This window comes from Capsicum annuum, chromosome 9 (genome assembly GCF_002878395.1).
Source record: "Capsicum annuum cultivar UCD-10X-F1 chromosome 9, UCD10Xv1.1, whole genome shotgun sequence".
Taxonomy (NCBI): domain Eukaryota; kingdom Viridiplantae; phylum Streptophyta; class Magnoliopsida; order Solanales; family Solanaceae; genus Capsicum; species Capsicum annuum.
Window position 1 is genome coordinate 155,092,847 of NC_061119.1, and position 19,697 is coordinate 155,112,543.

General features: G+C 32.6%; 1 protein-coding gene across 2 annotated transcripts; it reads left to right on the forward strand.

Annotated features, from left to right (window-relative positions):
* Nucleotides 1–10,792: 10,792 nt before the first annotated feature.
* LOC107856881 (protein trichome birefringence-like 10) lies at nt 10,793–15,951 on the forward strand. 2 transcript variants are annotated; one of them, XM_016701849.2, is made up of 5 exons: nt 10,793–11,705; nt 12,389–12,778; nt 14,246–14,404; nt 14,936–15,044; nt 15,154–15,951. In XM_016701849.2, the coding sequence occupies exons 1-5, from the start codon at nt 11,272–11,274 to the stop codon at nt 15,268–15,270; spliced, it is 1,209 nt and encodes a 402-aa protein (XP_016557335.1). In that variant the 5' UTR covers nt 10,793–11,271; the 3' UTR covers nt 15,271–15,951. The 2 variants fall into 2 exon arrangements, with proteins under 2 accessions (XP_016557335.1, XP_016557334.1); XM_016701848.2 differs by having other exon boundaries at nt 10,794–11,705; nt 14,936–15,951.
* Nucleotides 15,952–19,697: the final 3,746 nt, after the last annotated feature.

Below are 19,697 nucleotides of genomic sequence, written 5' to 3' on the forward strand. Positions count from 1 at the left end.
TGGTGATAGTACCTTGCGGTACCAAGGTAGGTTATGTGTTCCCGATGTAGATGGTTTATGAAAGAGGATCTTGGCTAAGGTGCATGAGTCACACTATGTCGTTCATCCTGGTTCAATGAAAATGTAACATGACCTTAAGAAGATATATTAGTGGAAAAATATGAAGCAGGATGTGGCTAGTTTTGTGGCTAAGTGCATGGAGTGCCAACAAGTGAAAATTGAGCACATCAGGCTCGGAGGATTATATCAAGAAATTAAGTTGCCAGAGTGCAAGTGAGAAGTGATCAACATGGATTTACCAATCTTCCTCGGTCTCAAGATTAATTTGATTCAATTTGGGTCATTGTGGATAGGATGATGAAGTCTGCTTATTTCTTTCCTGCTCGGACAAATTTCTCGGCTGAGGACTATGTGAGGTTATACCACCAAGAAATTGTGAAGTTGCATGGGGTACCTATTTCGATCATCTTTGATTATAGTATGCAGTTTTTATTTTACTTTTGGAGGTCATTTTAGAAAGGGTTGGGGACTATGGTGAGTCTAAGTACTTCTTTCCACCAGTAGTCGGATTGGCAAGCAGAAAAGACTATTCAGATGTAGAGGACATGCTTAGATCTTGCGTGATTGACTATGGTGGTAGTTGGGTTGATCATTTGCCTCTTATAGAGTTTGCATAAAATAATAGTTACCACTATAGCATTTGAATGGCTTCGTTTGAGGCCTTGTATGGTAGGAGGTTTAGGTCTCCTATTAGGTGATTTGAGATTCGTGAAGCAGATATATTTGGCTCGAATTTGGTTCATCAAGCTATGGAGAAGGTAAAGGTGATTTAGGATAGGCTCAAGGCTACCCAAAGTTGACAAAAGTCCTATACAGATGTGAGGCGTAAAAAGTTACAGTTTGAGGTTGGGGATAGGGTGTTCTTGAAGGTATCTCCCATGAAGGGAATAATGCAGTTTGGGAAGAAGGGGAAGATCAGTCCTCAGTGTATTGGTCCATACTTGATTTTGAGAAGGGTTGGCAATGTAGCGTATGAGTTAGAGTTGCCTTCTAGTTTGAGCTCCATTCACCTGATATTCCATGTTTATATGTTGAAAAAGTGTATGGGGATCCATCGCAAATTGTGCCTATCAAGGATATTGGTATTTTAGATTCTCTGTCTTATGAGAAAGCCCCTGTTGAAATCTTAGATCAACAAGTTTGTCAGTTGTAGACCAATGACGTAGCTTCGGTAAAGATTCTATGGAGGAACCACAAGGTCGAAGAGGCTACTTGGTAAGCTGAAGAGGACATGAAGTCCAAATATCCATTCGTATTTTCTACTTTGGAAATTCATGCGTAAGGTATATATTGATCTTACTATCTTTGTTTTCTAACATTGTTAAAGGAAAGATTGATTTCCTTGTTATCCTTGTTTTCTGACTCAGTTAAAGGTAAAAGTGGATTATGAATCCCTTAGTAATCTATTTTCTGTCTTAAAGGTAAGTGTAGGGGTGTTTGGGGGTTAATCGTGCTTGTACTGTCTTATTCCGTCATTCAAGGATGAATGATCCAAGTGGGGAGAATTAAAACACCCTGGGTTTTGGCCCTTGGAAATTTCCTAAGTTTTAAACTCAATGTCCTTGTAACGACTCACCATACGAGTGGTATGGTGTGGGTACGGGTCTAGGGACCCTAGTCATATGTTGGTCAGTGTGTTGCTTGCCAAGTTCTGTCCTAGCTACGAGAGACTCCATATGAGTTTTATGGTCTTGTGACGAGAGGTTTAGGGTCCAATTGTATGTTGTCCAATGTCTAGCCCTTGATGTTCTGCTTAGAATACGACTTGGGGGTACTAGTTGTACGCTATGGTTACGGGTTGGGTAAGGGAGTCGTATATTAGACAGAATATGGTGTCCAACTTTCTAACCTAGTGACGACTTAAAAGGTACCATTTTTATGTTGTGGTAACGAGTTGGAGGGTTCACTCGTACCTACCTGCAAATTTTCTATTGTTTTAAGTTGGGGGTATTATGGATATTTCCCCTCTTAACTCCTTTTGACCCCACGACATAAACACCTTTAGGGGCTACATTAACCTTTTATTCTCATTCAAACACTCTTAAAATCTCTCTCAAGCTCTTGGTTCAAGAAAAGTCAAAGGTTTCTATAAGACAATCAATTAGGGGCTTTCAAGAATGAATCTCTCCGTCTCCCTTGGTGTCTAAGGAATGTTACTCCTCCCTCATTGTTAGTTCAACTAAAAGTATGTTACAATGAATAATTTTCATGGTATTAATATGGATTTATTTTGGGTTTTGAAATAGATGTTGGGGGTTTTGGTTGTTTATAGTTGGATAATGTTTTCCCCATGTTTTACTTATGGTTTTTCATGTTATAATTATGATTTAAACATGTGGTTGCATGGTAATGGTCAATTGATACTTGGTTTTGCTTTTGGAAACTATATGCCCTCAACATGTTTGTTAAAATACCAATGTGAATGACTTTGTCACATAATTTGACTATTCTTGAAACCTTTGCACTGCATAAATGGTAATAGAACCTAAATTGATTTGGTTGATTTTAAATGGTGGAAAGGCCTTGGTGGTCATGGCTTTGGTTAAAGATGGTTTTGAAAACCTTATGGGGTACAATAAAATCCCCTAAGTGAGCAATCTACGAAAACCTTGTGGGATACATGAAAATCCCCCAAGTGATTTTAATAATGGAGTTTTGCGAGATATATGAGAATCCTCTAAGTGTTGGCTAATGACATTATTTGCAAGTTATAGTCGATATAACGATACCACTTCATAATGCCTTGATAATGGACTCCTTGAATTGGCGGTTTGGATATGTGCTAAATGTTATAATGGAGCGTTGTGATGGCGAACCGTGAAGGTGTGAGTTTGATGGACAGACACTAAAAACTCATGTTTGCCAACATAAGGGTTGGTCTTGGTGACCATATGCTTGTGGGGTACACAAAAATCCCTCAAGTTATACTTGTATATATGTATCATGGAGGACGAAGGGCACATGAAAATCCCCGACCCCTATGATATTTTTGATTCGTGCGGCTACACGCACTGGGCTCATTCAGGGGGTAACACTGGACCCATATAACCCATGGATGGATTATGACGGTAAAGCAACACAACCCAGATAAAGGTTTTAAATGCATTCTAAACTCAGTTCCCTTTCCCAGCACAATATATATGTTTGTATGTGATTACATATGGTTATTTACCTTGGTTTTGAATTACTGAAATTATTTTATCTTATCCCTGAGTACATGATAACATTCACTTTGCTAACCGTCTTTGGGCGTTGTATCCCCACGTGATACAGGAATCGATCATACTACTCCTCCTGCTCAGTGACTTAAATTCAGGGACAACTTTGAGTCAAACTGAAGTGGTAAACTTTTATACTCCGAAAGGCTCCATTTCATGTTATGGACTACTTTTATTTTTGTCATTTCCTTGGTTTGATTTTGTCTATGATCGGGGGCATGTCCCGACTAGATAATATTGATTCTAGATAGAGGCTTTGTCAGACAACATGGGCATGGGCGGTGTCGATATTGGTGTTAGCCTTGGTATTGGCATTGGGATTGACACCGGTTAAACATTTGGTTGGATATTTGGTTGGTTATGGTTATGGACTTTATTAATTGCTTTATCTAGTTATATATTCGAAATTCATCCCGACATAGGGTGCATGACGGTTATGGTTGGGTATTGGGGGCAGTCTCCGATCCCGATCGTACTTGAGATGCTCGACACGACTAGGCCCTAGTTCGGGTAATGTCATGTACGAAACAAAATTTGACCTAAAAAATTAGTCAAGTAGCAACAATATTGATAACAACAACAATAATAGTAATCAAGGAGATGATAATGAAGAAGAAGATGATAATAAAGTAGAAAATGATGGATAAAACAGAAACAACAATGAACAACAAAAATCGTAAAGAGGGAGAAAACAATACTAAATTAGAAGAGAGAGAAGCGCGTGTTTTTTTCCTTCGCTTCTTGTTATATTAGGTTTTACTTTGATCAAAGTATAAATTAAAAAACTTGTAGTCTATTCTCAAACTTTTCCAACTTTCTTAATACATAATAAAGTAATTGTCACCTACACTCAATTTTTAAAAATTGAGTCACCTACACTTCATTTCAAAACTCTTTTGTCACTTTTAACAAAAATTTTCTTTTATGTAATTTTGAAAGTTAGGCTAGGAGCACTTCCATTTTGCCAAAACAAAAGGTATTTTCTGTAAGTGCCCCTAAAATATATAGTGTTGCTTTTTTTTCATTCTAACTTTTTTTTTTGGGACTAAAAAATCTGTTTTTTCAAAAAAATAAATAATTAGATACAATTATATAAAAATTGTATAATGATTGTATCAAATATGTATCTAAATAAGACATAAGTAGAAACTATATAGGATGCGTGTTGAAACTGTATAACTATTGTATAGAATATGTATCTGGAGAATTATTGTAGCTAAATGTTGTATAGGATGTATAAAAATTGTATAATTGGTGTATAAAATATATATTTTTGTATATGATGTGCATAAAAACTGTATCATTGTTGTATCGAATATGTATCTGTATAGAATATATATAGAAATTGTATCATTTTTGTATAAAATTATATCTATCACGATTGTATAAGTATAAAATAAAATTATATCATTATTATATAAAGTATATATGCTTCTTATATATTTCAATTGAACTTACATATTATAATTTGAATATTTTTAAATATATAAAGTGTGTAATAATTTTATATATTCTATAAACATGGAGTATCATTTAAATATTGATTATACATTTATGAAACACCGAATAATAAAAATAATAGAAGTAAAGAGTCAGTAGAAAAAAACTACAAAATTGTATTTAATTGTTAAAAAAATAGTAGATTTATTTATCTTATAAAAATAAGTAGCAAAAATAATAATTAAATAATACTAGCAAAAACACAAAAAAGTAAAAAAGAAGGAAGAAGTAGCAAAAAAAAGAAGGAAGAAGTAGCAAGAGCAATGCTGAGTGATCATTTGTGTCTGTTCCCCTTCTTTAATCAATTCAACTTAACTTCAGAATTTACTATAACATTCTATAGGTCCAGAATTCTAAAATTCAAAGATAACTCATTTTAAAAAAATATTACTATATGGAAAGGTGAAGGCAGAATAGTCTTTTAATCCATACATTAAGGGGCAAAATGATAATTAATATATTATATTAAGCGGTGCTCAATTAATTGATCAGTTCTAGAAGCCTTCATTTTTGTACCATTCTCTTCACCTGTTTCACACAAATATCATGATTCCAGAAGCCTCCATTAGTTCTCTTCATCTTCTCAACAAGTTCTTCCAATTGAGGTAAGCTTTTTCTCTTAATTTCTTCTTTAATGTTTCTCCCTTTTGTTCTTGTGAAATCCCTAATTAAAAGTTCCCAAATACTTAAAGAATTCAAACACGATATAGTGATTGGAACTTGTGGGTTCGTTTTATTTCTAATTTACTTGGCTGCAAGTCTCACAGGCATTAAATTTGTAATTCAAGAACATAATTTAGTACCCGAGATAGCTAACCAGGTGCTTTCTTTATTTGCTTATAAAGTGTTTGTTGCATTTAACTCTTCTGTTGATCGTTTTTGGCAAAATAGCAAGTGTGTGGTGTGCGGGAATCCAATAAAATTATCTTTGAGATAGTATGCATCTAAGGTCGTGGGAAGAAAGCATTTTTTTCAAATGTTGTTGTAGGGAAAGGGGATGGTAAGGTGGTGTTGATTTTTCGAGGCTCCTTGGGTGCTAATGCAATTAATGTTGCCATCTTGCATTTGTATTTTGAGATGTTAAATGAACAAAAAGACTTGTTTTTGATATGGTAAATGGGGGCCTTAGCATATGATAAGATGGAGAGCCTCGTGAAATTTCATCCCCGGTTATATATAACCCCGTGAGTGTTATTTTGTTTCAAACAATTGTGTATTTACTGTATGGTGAATTTAGCATTTCAAGCTTCTAAGTTTAGGAAGGGGGTGTCCCTTTTTCTTTATTTTAATCTGATTTGATCCTAACTTGGTGAAGGTTCTTGCACTCGACGGATTTAGCGTATGCAGCGGCTGACCTTATTGTATCTATAGATGGAGCAATGATCTGCTCTGAGGTTTTAACCGCTGGAAACCCTTATATTCTGGTATGTTCACACATAGTTGGTGGTTGAGTGTTGTATTAATATCTTAACCTAATCTTGCCATCTTAAGTTTGGTGGTTATTTAGAACTCCGAGTCTGTGGTAGAGCTATCATATTCACATAGTATTTGACTTTTATTCGTTGTTATCTATTGTTTATTATGTTTAGAAAGTTGGACCTTGTTGTTTAATATAACAGTTGAATAATGCACCAAAAGTCTTATCATTCTTCTGTTAATTAGTAAGTCTATTAAAGTAGCACTCTGCAGTTTCCCAACCATAGACAACACCAATAAGATCCAAATACCCAGCATCGTTTTCTGACTTAAAAGGACAGAGACCTCTAAACTTGAATGGCCTCATGCATACATCACTAGATGTAGATACAACGATAAGTTAGATTTAGTTGTAAAACAGTATCATGACACATTTCGAACCAAAGTTAAAATATGTTTTCATTCTCCTATTCTACATCAGATGCACATCATTAAGTTAAAACTGTTTCCATTCTCCTATTCTACATCAGAAGCACAAACATTTCCCTTTATTACTCTGGAAGGTCATCAACTGCTTCTGTAAATATAATATGAACTGCACTTTTATTTTGGATATCATAATTTGAAGTCTATGCTTGCAGATCATGGATATTGTTGACTGTTTATTTGTACTCATGTTTAATAGCTTGAATGAGAAAAGCAAAAAGAAACTTGAAGCCATTGAGAGGCAATACCCTTCTTCTTCAAGGGTCCTAATGGCGCTATAGCTGGAGTTGGTGACCAACATTCTCAGGTATGTTAGTGAACTGAAACACAGCTTGTTGTGTTTCCTCGAGCAGCTCTTGGAATTCCTCTAATTTAGGTTAACCAACCTAAGCATCACGTATCCGATCAATATCTAGTCTATGTTTGAGACTGAAGATTAATGTGTGTCAATGTATAGACCAGTGGATAAACTGGAAGAACTATAGGACGGAGTAATATTGATGTTTTATACTGTTTTCTTGGTTTCTATTGGGTGTAAAAAGTCGTTACCTACAGATAAATTTTCTGTGCATAAAAGATTAATGAAGCGACATGACAACAACTTATTAAACAATCCCATAATTTTATCTGACCACAATCTTACTTCAAGTTGAAGTTGTTGTGACATTACCATCAGCGTAGTAGGTGTTATCGGTTTGGTCATTTGATCAATTTTGTTTTGATCAACTAGGTTTTATTTTAGGTTAGTATATATTTTGGCTTATCAATCAATTTAACAAACTTTTATTGCTAATTCGTACTACATTAATTCTTTTATATTTTTAAACATCGAACTTCTTATATACTTGATTTACGATATCGTTGCAATTCTCCTATCAAAATGTTGAAAGGGTACATTTTAAAGTGTTTGGATCAAAGTTTTTATCAAGTCTTGGGATACACTGATATGTTGCTTCTGCAGAGAAAATACATGCGGTGACACATGGCGTTATAGCCTCTACAGAGGAAACTAGCATCTCAGCCATGAGAACGGCATTTTATGAAATTATGAGGAAACACCGAGTACGACCTATTGGCTTTCTGCCATATGCTACATTCGAGTGCAGTGTAGCTACTTATGCGGGCTTTCTTGGGTATGGAGATGGAATAGAATGTGTTGCTGAATCTCTTCCAGCAGCTCCTTCAATTGCCAGTTTGGGTCGTAGAATTCAAAGTTTGCATCAAGCTTCTAAGGCAGTGAAACAAACAGAGAACTCCAAGATCCAAAAGTCTATAGAGTCTCTTGTGTACAGATTTAAGAAGGTAAGTTTCTCATAAATTGTTTATTAGTTAATAAGTGAGCCCTAGATTTTTCATGCAAATAGATTTTAGGAAAGAGGTTGTGCAATATATGATACCTGGGTTTTGTCTGTATCACATATTTTGTTAAGAAAATCCAATAAGATGTGATTGGAGTTTGGAGGATTTTTCACCATGTTGATTATAGTTCTTTCATGTTTCTATAAATGGCTAGCCTAACAACTTTTACTCCGTAATCAAATTTAACAAATTCTGTATCAATTTTTGCAGTAACTTGTAGTGTCTAATAAGCATTCTGAAATTTGACTCATTAGGTGTTGTTACTTACTGTGAAGTTCCTTTTTTCTTGTTCTAAAATCCATTTGTTCTAAATTCCATTTGCTGCATATCTCTTACTAATACTTAAGCAAGTCAAATATTTTGTACCAAGTTATTCTTTTGTATCCAATTATAAGGTTTTAAAATCTCTATGGAGTATTATGACCATTTTTCAATGTAAGGCCTCTGTTCAAGAGTACTAGGATCCAAAAGAGTTGCAAAAAGTTATTGTGTCAAGTTTGTTGGCAACTTTGTGAACTTAGGATCCCTACTGTCATTTTTCAGTTATGATGAAGGGTATTGAATGAGGACTCAAACAAGAATCAAAGTGGGAAGAATGAAATAACTGTGGAGGAAAAAATAATTGATTAGACCACTGGATTTATTAAAAATCAAAAAAAAGTTGTTAAAGCCTAAAATGATGATCGAAGAAGCATTCATAAATAATAGGACATGAATTTATGAAAGACATCCCACACCTGGCTTTGATTTCATAAATCCTTTCAGCTTAGAGAAATTTGTCCCTTTAGTTTTTCCCACAATTAATTGGGTCCAACCTTTTCTGTTTTGGGGGAAAGAAAAACTTCTGGAATGTTATAGTTTTTCAATGTTAATTATGAAGCCATAAGTTTTGAAGTTGCTGAAGTGGAGCCTTGCGTAACTGTTAAAGTTGCTTTATGTGACCCGGAGGTCACGAGTCGAAGATGTGGAAGCACCTCTTGTAGAAATGCAGGGTAAGACTGCATACAATAAACCATTGTGGTTCAGCCCTTCCCCGGACCCTGTGCATACTGGAGCTTTATTGCACGGGGCTGCCCTTTTTAAGCTCTAAAATTGGAGACAGATACCAGTTTTTCAGTAACTCATTTTAAAAAAAAGGAGCTACTAGCTTCTCAGTATGGTTGTGATTGTATAGAACAATTTTCTTGCGTGAACATTCACGGTGTTCTTCCTTTTATGAGTTCTTTCTGAGGTTCATACTCTCAATCTCAGATCATGGATCATGAGGATATATATTTTTAGGTCAACGAAAACATTAGAAATACACGATCCACAGAAGTAGTAGAAATACACTGTCACTGGTCGTTGTCGTTGGACTTCTGTCGTTGTGTGGGATCATTTTAAACATTTTTACATCTTGGTGTCTCGCCTTGGATAACTTTGCAGTATTTTTATTTTCTGAGACACCAAATCAGACGACCTAAAGCGAGATCCTGATATCATCCACTGCTGAAGCCCATTCCAAGGTTTGAATAGCCATCTCTAAAGAAATCTTGCCAATATGGTCTCAAAATCCTGGAAACATCAAGCTGCTTCCTCATGGCTGGAAAACTCATTCTAAAGCTGGTAAAGTGGTTCCTAATCGTTATCAAGGAAAACCATTTGTTGTTTTAGTTATTATCAGAGGTTTATATCATTATTGCATAGGTTGAAGGCCAACATGATTTTGACTCATTATAAGTATCTTGATATTTTACTTTTCCAGAAATATATTATTAAGATTATTATCATTTGATTGTCATCATTGTTTGATAAAGTGGCTGCCATGTGACCTGGAGGTCACGGGTTCCATCAATTGACCCAATCAAATGGAATAATCCCTTGTTATATCTTTAGTTTATTCTACTATACGTGTTGAGCCCGATATATATATATATATGCAGTCACGGAATGAAGACTTTACATTTTAAGCGCACTACAGTTTAAATTATTATATTAAATTAATTATCTTACTATAAAAAATATGTTAATTTTTTTTTTAAAGGTGAGCACATAATATAGAACATTTTCCCACTTTGTCTCCACGACCCCACTAAGGCCTGCACGTTTTTCCTCATTTGCCACTTTGTCTTTTCTGTTTTTTTTTTTTCCTTTTCAAAAAAGACAAGAATAAAATTAGCAAATTACTTGTTTGAAATAACAACAGAACTGTCATATAATTCCAAATATTTTTACTACTAGTGTTAATTCTCAAGAACAAAATAAGAAAAATGACTCCTCATGTTTGAGGGCACTTAACGTATAAAATAGTTCTTTTAATTAATATTTTCGGTCTTTTTTTGACTTAATGTTTTGTATTCGTTTAAAAAATATTTAATCATAAATATCACAAAAGTCCTATTAAATTTTTAAATATGCGACATAAAATATTGCACTAAACCAAAGTAAATATGTACATTAGCAGAATTATACCTCAAAATCCTGTTCAAACTTTACAAATAATTTTGAAAAATAATAATATTCATAAATATAATTTTCACTAACTTCCTTTTTTTGTCTGTATCCTCGTTAAATATAACAAACAGGGTTATAATTATTCAATGGAGACTCAAAATATTTTACAAACCTAAAAAATTAAAACTGTTCATTGTATACTTTGTGAAATTATTTTCAACCTACCATCAAGAGACTATTTTTGTAAACTTCACTAATTGTGAATAGTAGAAGATTTCTACTAGGAATAAAAAAGATTTTAAAGATTCTAAAAACAATTCAGAAAATATGATGAGAGAAAAATCTACCCAAAAAACACTTACATTAAGCAATAGCCAAATGCAATGAGGAAGAATAAAATTCAGGTTCTAGCTATGGACACAGTTATCTATTTTTTTTAAAAAGAACAAAATCCTTTTTTTTTTTTTTGGTAAATACCAGTTTCTTTGCAGTTCTTTTGTTTGAATGTTTGTCTCTTCTTTATATTGACCCGACGCCTCATCATTATCAACATTTCCCAACCTCTGTCCACTCTCACCCCCTACATTTCTGTGCTCTAACTCAAAAGCTGCTCTATCAACACCTTCCCATTCAACAGATATGGGAAAAAAAATAGTAGTTGCACTAAAGTACACGTGTCTTTATTGATTTTAACTGCACTTTCTTGAGTTCTACTTATCTGTGGGCGGGGGGAGAGGGTGTGTGTGTGTTCATTTTCTTGAGTTGTGTTGTAGTTTTTCTGTACTGATCAAAAGCAGAGATGAGTGGAAACCACTTTGATCTTTTCAAGAAATTCAAGCGTTTGAAGCCTTATGAACCATCAGTAGCATTTATTGGCTTCTTGTTTTTCATTTGTTGTTTATACTTGTTTGTTTTCTTGTTGGATTATAGAACAGTTAATAATGATACTGGTTTTCACTTGCGTGGGCCTTCTTTTTTTGTTAACTGGTTTGGCCTTAATGATGCTTCTTCTTCTTCTTCTTTGGTTGTGAAAAATGAAAAAGTGGGGTTTCTTGAAAATGATTGTTCATGTGATATATTTGATGGGAATTGGGTGTGGGATGAGACCTATCCACTTTATCAATCAAAAGATTGTATGTTCTTGGATGAAGGATTTCGCTGTTCTGAGAATGGTAGGCCTGATAACTTCTATACCAAATGGCGTTGGCAGCCTAAAGATTGCAACTTGCCCAGGTACTGTTTATTCAAACAACTGAATACTAATTACTACTACTTTCTTTTAATTTTAATTTTGTTTATCTTACTTTTCTTTTTAATCCATTTTATAAAAAATAACTATTTCCTTTTGGATGTCTCTTTTAGTTTCAACTTTTCATTTGATATGCTTAATACCACTAGATTCTCTTTAATTCAAAATAGACAATCAAATTGAAACGGAGAGGTATAATACTCTTTGTCCTGAGTATTCATTTTTTGCTGGTAATATCTTTTTTGTTTTGGCAGAATTTCCAATTTGGTCAGTCATTGTTTTTAGTTACTATATTCCATAATTTTTTCAAATACTTTTTGAATTATTAACTATTGTAACTAATGTAGTACTTTTTATTTGGTTTCTGAATATGTAAAATTTTATTTCAAAAAGAATTGAAGGTTCTAGTTCGAATTGACACTAAACATTAGTTAATTTGACCCTCGTATTCCAATTTGGAACGGAGGGAGTATTATTTACCATTTGTTTTATTGTTTTTATTTAGAAAGTTTTACTATGATTTGCTGTAGAAGGATTTTCATGATCATTTATCATTATTTTTGTTTTATATTCTGAGAGGATTCCTGTGATTCTCTGTAGAAAAATTTTCATAATGTGATTGAATTTGGAAAACAAAATTTAATGCTATTACTTGCTTTTGAAACAGATTTGATGCAAAACATATGCTAGCAAAGCTGAGGAATCGACGTGTAGTGTTTGTTGGAGATTCAATAGGAAGAAACCAGTGGGAGTCTCTTCTCTGCTTGTTGTCTTCTGCAGTTTCTGATAACAGTTCTATATATGAAGTTAATGGTAGTCCAATTACAAAGCACACTGGTTCTTTAGTATTTAAGTTCAAGGATTACAACTGCACAGTTGAGTACTATCGAGCGCCATTCTTAGTGCTGCAGAGTCGTCCGCCTGCTGGGGCTCCTAGAAATGTTAAGATGACCTTGAAGTTGGATCAGATGGATTGGAGCTCTGTTAAGTGGAGAGGTGCAGATTTATTGGTTTTCAACAGTGGTCACTGGTGGAATTTTGAGAAAACTATTAGAGGGTAAAATCTTTTCCTTGCTATCATCAAATGCCATTATTTTCATTGGTTGATGTCTGTTAAACTGTATCTGATGTAGAGTAGTTGAATTATTTCTCAAGTAGAGTAGAACTGATAGTTCTTTTTGATGACTGAGAAACCCCCATGAAAAATGGCGTTTGAAATTCTGTGGACAATAGGCCAACTCCTCTACCTTGTCCACTTAAATTCCAGGTTTTGGTCTGCGGCAAGGTTCAAACCAGTGCGCTTAATCCATGTATCATGTACTGCACTCTTACCACTAGACAAAAGATCGGGGGGAAAATAGGGCTGATATTGTTAGTATCTTCTATCTTCTATTGATGGTTAACTTAGCCAAAAGCTCTACCAGGTACCTTTATCTTTATGTTGTTAGTATTTACATCTCTAAATAGGAAATAGGGCTGCTTAATAACTATTCAACCATATTAGGACTATGTTACAGTAAAAAAGTTGCTAAAGTTTGGTAGCCATCAAAAAAAAAGAGTACTTTTTAATTATGATATATATAGTAATGTGATAGTACTAGCAATCAAAATTTCAGATTGCCAGAATCCTCAATAGCCATTGAACTACTAAATAGCAAACATTGCATTTCCAAGTACTAGATCTCTTCCTGTGCTTCCTTTGCACAATGTTGAAGGATTAAATGAACTGATGGTTAGGTTGAGTACTAGAAAGTTTGATTTCCAATTGCCTTTTGAATTTTCCCCATGTTTTAACCATGCTTTTATTCTATGACTTGCATGTTTTGGCATTAACAATTCAGGTAATTGATCTAATACATAAAAGTTCTTCGGTCAACTCCTACTTCGTTCATAAGGAATACTTACATACTCCAAATTCAAATTTGTTAGATTGAATTAGCGGTAAAAGGATCCAAAGTAATTTGCTGATTCAAAGCAATAATCTTTCATGGAAAATCTCAACAGGTGGAAAAAGGAAATAAAGCAGATAGATTGATTTCGAAGGTGGTTAGCAATTTAGTCTCCATAAATGGTGATAGAAAGGCTGCTTTAATATGTTTGTCCCCTTAATTTTGTTTTCTTTTCTTAGATTTTAGATTGGTCTACTTACTGAAATCAAAAGGGTCTGATGTGGTTAGGGTGATACAGACTATTTGACTTCTTGTGGATGAACTTAACGAGCATAGTAATTCTTCTAGCTCTATTATGTTGTAACAATGATAATTTTGTTAGGATCTAGCAACCATAATTGCCTCTTTTTTTCTTTCCTTTCTCTTGGGATAAGTAACCTAATAAGTCTTTGCACTGGAGCTTAGTTCTCTTTCATTTTGATTGAAGCTCAAATCATTTGGATCTCTTGGTTCCCGTGACTAAATTGTGTACGAACATGAAGAATTTAAAATTTATATCAAGATTTGTTGCTTTATTGGAGTATGTGTACTTGATAATCTGTGGAGATTAACCTCTTCTTTCTTTGCGTTGACAGGGGATGCTACTTCCAAGAAGGCAGAAAGGTCAACATGACGATGAATGTGGAGACAGCATTTCAGAAGTCAATTGTAACACTGATTGATTGGATAGGTCGAGAAGTGAACATGTCCAAGACTAAAGTCTTCTTTCGTACTTATGCTCCTGTACACTTCAGGTAATTCTTCTCTCCTTTTGTTTGTGTTGACTTACATAACCAAACACAATCAATCAATTATGCCTCAACCAGCACACCTCGAATAAATCTTAAGGTTTTTCTTGTAGTGCATTATGTTAGAAGTTTGAAATGGAGATTAGCCGAGACTCATCTAAGGTCCCAGATTCTTTCCATACTTATCCATTTGTTGTATTATGTGATCCTTGAGAGGGCGAATACATTTGTTGATTATTGTGATTATACTTAATTAATCTTCTATTGAGATGGAATTTGTTGAAGCTTGTGGTAAAAGGAAAAATATAATGTGTGAAGTGTGTGCTTGCATATTTTAATACGTGAAAGGGTTTCCCGGGATAAGTTGGTTTCGTACTTGTGATTTCCTGATTGTTTTCTACTGAGGGATGGCTGCATAATTATTGGTATTTTGATATCAGCTAACGATTCATGCTTTTCAGTTTACACTTTGTTTCAGTAGATATTTAGTTTTTGTTGTCACTCAATAAGCAATAAATAAACTACTCTGATAAACAGAGGTGGAGACTGGAAGACTGGCGGTAGCTGTCACCTGGAGACATTACCCGACTTAGGATCATCCCAAGAGTCATTGAAGAACTCGTTTGAATATAAGACAATCTTTCAGGTCCTCTCGCAGCTCTCTAACAATTCAAAGGCTAGGAATATTGGTTTACTGAACATAACAGGAATGACATCTCATAGAAAAGATGGTCACTTGTCTTTGTATTATTTAGGCCCTAATGTGGGTCCAGTTCCTCTCCACAAGCAAGACTGCAGCCACTGGTGTCTCCCCGGTGTCCCTGATTCATGGAACGAGCTTCTCTATGCAATCCTCCTCAAACAGGAGTTAGCTCAGGAAAAAATCTTGGATTCCACTTCTCAATCCTCAGAATGACAGGCAGACAGGTCATCTCAGCCATGTCAACATGTTTCCTCCAAGATTGGTGCATCTAGTCTAAAATATAAGGCAAACTGATTTCTTTTGAGCTAACGGATTTGCTTATCCTGGTACTCTTGCAGCTCATAACCATTATTTTCCTAGATCAATTTTTGAAGTACAAAAAAGGTATTCTCACAATTGTTTTCCTGGGCCATTTTTAGTCACTGAGCACTCAGGAGTGAAATATAGGTCTTCAGTTCACGAATATGTTGAAACTATAAAGAGCATCGTGAACATTATAGATGCAGAGACCTTATCCATTTTGACAAATTCAGTGTGTAAATACTGATCCTCTTTGATAGTACATAACAACAATTATACCTCTTATCTCAAGCAAGTTGGAGTCGGCTCTATGAAGGATGAGGAAAATATTGCGACAGTGCTATCCATTTCTTCACCATGTATGATGTTTGTTTCAATTGCAATGATAACTGTATAGACAAAAGTGGAACTGGTGTTAGAGGTGGTTTTTCAATTGATTAAATATTCAATTTATGAACATATAATAGAGGGTTAAGAGTTGGAACAAATTTACTCCTTAACCAGTTATAATGTATTAATGTTAATAAAATCGTCTTTTTCATTATTTTTCTAATATGTAAGAGTTGAAAGTTAATTAAATATTTATAGTAAAACTTTTACTTTTTTGAAGTCATCACAACTAATGACAACTAATGCATTTTTTATTAGTTTAAAAATTCTAAATAACTAAAGTTGATTTTAGTTGATTTTAAGAAGATTTGAAAATCAAGAAATAAATATGAATGCGTTAGAATAAGAATTTCTAAAGATTTAACTTTAAAAATAAGAAAATATTTTAAATATATAAAAAATAATCATACAAATATGGTTCAAGTCGCATCGTCTCTCTTAGCCTCTAGCAAGAACAAAAAGAGGTGATGCATGACAAATGCAAAAGTGATGATCTATTAACCACTTAAAATTTCTGGTGGTAAAATATATATGTATTTACAATAAAATATATGCTATGTTACATAATTATATTAAAGTGTGAAGAATCTTTGAGAAGTGTGCTAATAGTAAAATATATGTCATGTTTACAATATTATATTAAAGTGTAAAGAATATTTGAGAAATGATTTGAATTTTTTGCACTTTATTAAAAATCTTTGTAATAGACATAATCGTCTAATTTTAGATAATCAAAGGTTACACGTGCGAGGTACATGCGATTAAACTAGCATTAATTAAACATTTAAAATTTTTTAGAAATATTGTTTGAACTTTTTGTCCTTCATTAAAAGACTTCACATTAAACAAAATCATATTTTTATCTTTTTAAAAAAATTATTATTTAATAATATTTATGATATTTAAAATTAAAGAGCCTATATGTAGTACATGAAAAAACATATGATAAGAGTTATTATGAAAATTAACAACTATTAATTAAAAAATGTCAATTATGGAAAGAGTTCTAAGTTGTATAAGTTACAACAGTCTCAACATAAAAAAATTAATAAAATCCTACCTCCAAATTTGAGTAGAAAAGGTTTTAAAATACTCCTATTAGTAATTAATGAAACAAATACTATTCTACTTAAAATAGAAAAATATATCTATATCTATAATCTATATCTATAATATATTAAATGTGTGAAAACCCTTAGAAAAGTGATTTGAACTTTTTGCCCTTCATTAAAAGTTTCCCCTTTAGACAAAATCGTCTTTTCACTATTTTCTTAAATTATTATTTAATTATATTTATAATATTATCTCCTAAAATATATGGGATCAAGAGTTTAAAATATATGGTAAGACTTAACAAACATTGCCTTATGTTTTGGCAAAAGAAAAATGTAGGAATACATTTGGAAAAAATTAAAAGTTCTACGTAGGAGTATATTTGGCAAAATTTAAAAGTTGCCATTACTTTTAACAAACTAAAAACTATGGTAACAATTATCTTGCTTCACTTTTGAAATATATTGTCTTACTTTTGAAAAAAAAAAAATTGTTATTACTTTTGACCAATAAAAATTACCTTATTTTTTGTAAATAAAAAACTGTCAGTGAAAATAATTTTTTTCTTAATAAAAATTAACATGAGAGTCCTTTTTATTATAAATAGGAGTCCGCTTTTCTCTTTGACAAATAATGAATGATATTCTAATACAAATTATATAGTAGTCTAAAATTAAGTTCTTTTTTAGTTTATGAATACTCCTTTCATAAAAGGAGTTTTTCTATGTGGTGATTAAATCATTACGTAAATAGAAGGTACATAGAAATAGTTATTTTGTCCTTTAATTTTTTCGTTTCTTTGTCATTATGTTTTTACTTGTGTATTTGGATTGATAATAAATCATTACATAGAATAACATAGATTTAACAAGTTTTTATAGTAATTGAGTTGTGTTATATGTATAAATATTATTTTTGCAATCAATGGATGAAACAAAAGTAATATGTTAAAATCTGTTTGTATGATCCTTCGAAATTATTTTCAGCAATTAATTAGGTACTGTTATCCTTAGAAAAGTGATTTGAACTTTTTACCTTTCATTAAAAAATCTTCTTTAGATAAAACTGTCTTTTCACTATTTATTTAATTTATTATTTAATTATTTTTTATTATATTAACTAAACTTCCTAAAATATATGGGACTCCTAAAATATATGGTAGGAGAATTAATTAATATTTTTCAATCTACTAGACTTCCTAAAATATATGAAACTCCTAAAATATATGGTAGGAGAATTAATTAATATTTTTTTTTCTACTGTTCAATTAGAAAAATACTCCTAAAATAGGACTCTATTAAGGAAATGCTTCTATAAATATTGAGATGTATGTTAAACTAGAGAACAAACCGGTTTGCCTATTGGAAAAATATGATTGATGCTCATCTAACTTGATTTGATTGCGTGTCTAGATTGGTGGATGCTTGATTTTCTAACCCTCAACTTCTTCACTGTTTTTATCAGCATAATAGAATTCAACACGTGTATATATCTACCTCTTCTTTGTTTTCATTCAAAATCATTTTTTAAGGTCAAAATTTTTGCTCAGACAAGAATTAGTTGGATCACAATTGAAGCTTTGTGATTACTATTATATTATTTTTTTATAGTTCATAGGTCATAGATGAATGTCGATTAGCTTTGAAGAATTTCTTGTGTAAAGGTTAGGTTTAATTGTATTGTTTTGATATCTTTATTATCTTACTGTTTTATTTTAATTTACAGATGCTAGATGAATGTCGGTCGGCTTTGAAAAATTTTTTTAGGTAAAGGTTAGGATTAATTGTATTATCGTAATTTCTCTATTAGTTTGTTATTTTGTGGTAGTTTACAGTTCATAGATGAATCTCGATTGACTTTGAGAAATTTTTGTGTGTAAAATTTAAGTTTAATTTATTATTTTGATATCACTTTTATCATATTATTTGGCTGCAGTTTACAGGTGATTGATAAATGTTGGTTGGCTTTGAGAAATTTTTTTATGTAAAAGTTATGTTTAGTTGTATTATTTTGATATCTTTATTATCGTATTATTTTGTTATTATTTAGGGAGAATACTCACAAAAATACCTAAAGTTTGACCGGATTGCCAGTTGTGCATACTGAACTTTGCGGGAGTCCTATTACCCCCAGACTTTTTTCTCGTATTTTAATGGCATATATCTGCCACTTGGACCGTTGCGTGCAAGTCACACGCATTGAGTGGGTGAAAGTGTTAAAAAACGCTATAAACCTTTTCTTTGCCAAACAGCCCCTTAATTTTCTAATTTTTAAATTTTTTATATTTTTTATTTATTTTTTCATTCTTTTTCTTCTGTCTTCTGTCTTCTGTCTTCTTTCTTTCTTTTCTTCAACAATGGTTGCTCCATTTGTTGAATTGAAATTGAATTCTTGAAGATTCCATTTCAGTTTCCATTCTTGAAGATTAATGAAAAATTTCATTCAATTGAAATTGAATTCCGTTTCAGCTTTTTCATTCCATTCAATTCTGAAATTCTTGAAGATTCCATTCTTGAAATTTAAATTTAAATTCACATTCAAGTTTTCAGTTTTCAGTATGAACAAATTTGAATAATTCTTGAAGAAAGTCTTCAATTTAAATGTGAAATTTGAGTTGGAATGGACTTGGATTTTGAAACTCAATGGAAGATTCCATTGAGTTGGCGTAATTGAAACTTGGAATTTTTCATTCTTTCTCTTCTCTCTTCTCTCTTGTTTCTTTCTTCTCTTCAAAAATGGAGTCTTCAACAATGGTTGCTTCATTGTTGAATTGAAATTGAATAATATAGTACACTTCCATTGAAGACTCCATTGTTGAAGTCAATTATTTAGGAGTAGTAATTGACTTCTACA

Coding starts and splice junctions, on each gene's coding strand:
- LOC107856881 (XM_016701848.2), top strand. CDS start 11,272: ATGAGTGGAAACCACTTTGATCTTTTCAAGAAATTCAAGCGTTTGAAG. Junction 12,779..14,245: donor TTTGAGAAAACTATTAGAGG/GTAAAATCTTTT, acceptor TTGCGTTGACAG/GGGATGCTACTTCCAAGAAG. Junction 14,405..14,935: donor TATGCTCCTGTACACTTCAG/GTAATTCTTCTC, acceptor TCTGATAAACAG/AGGTGGAGACTGGAAGACTG.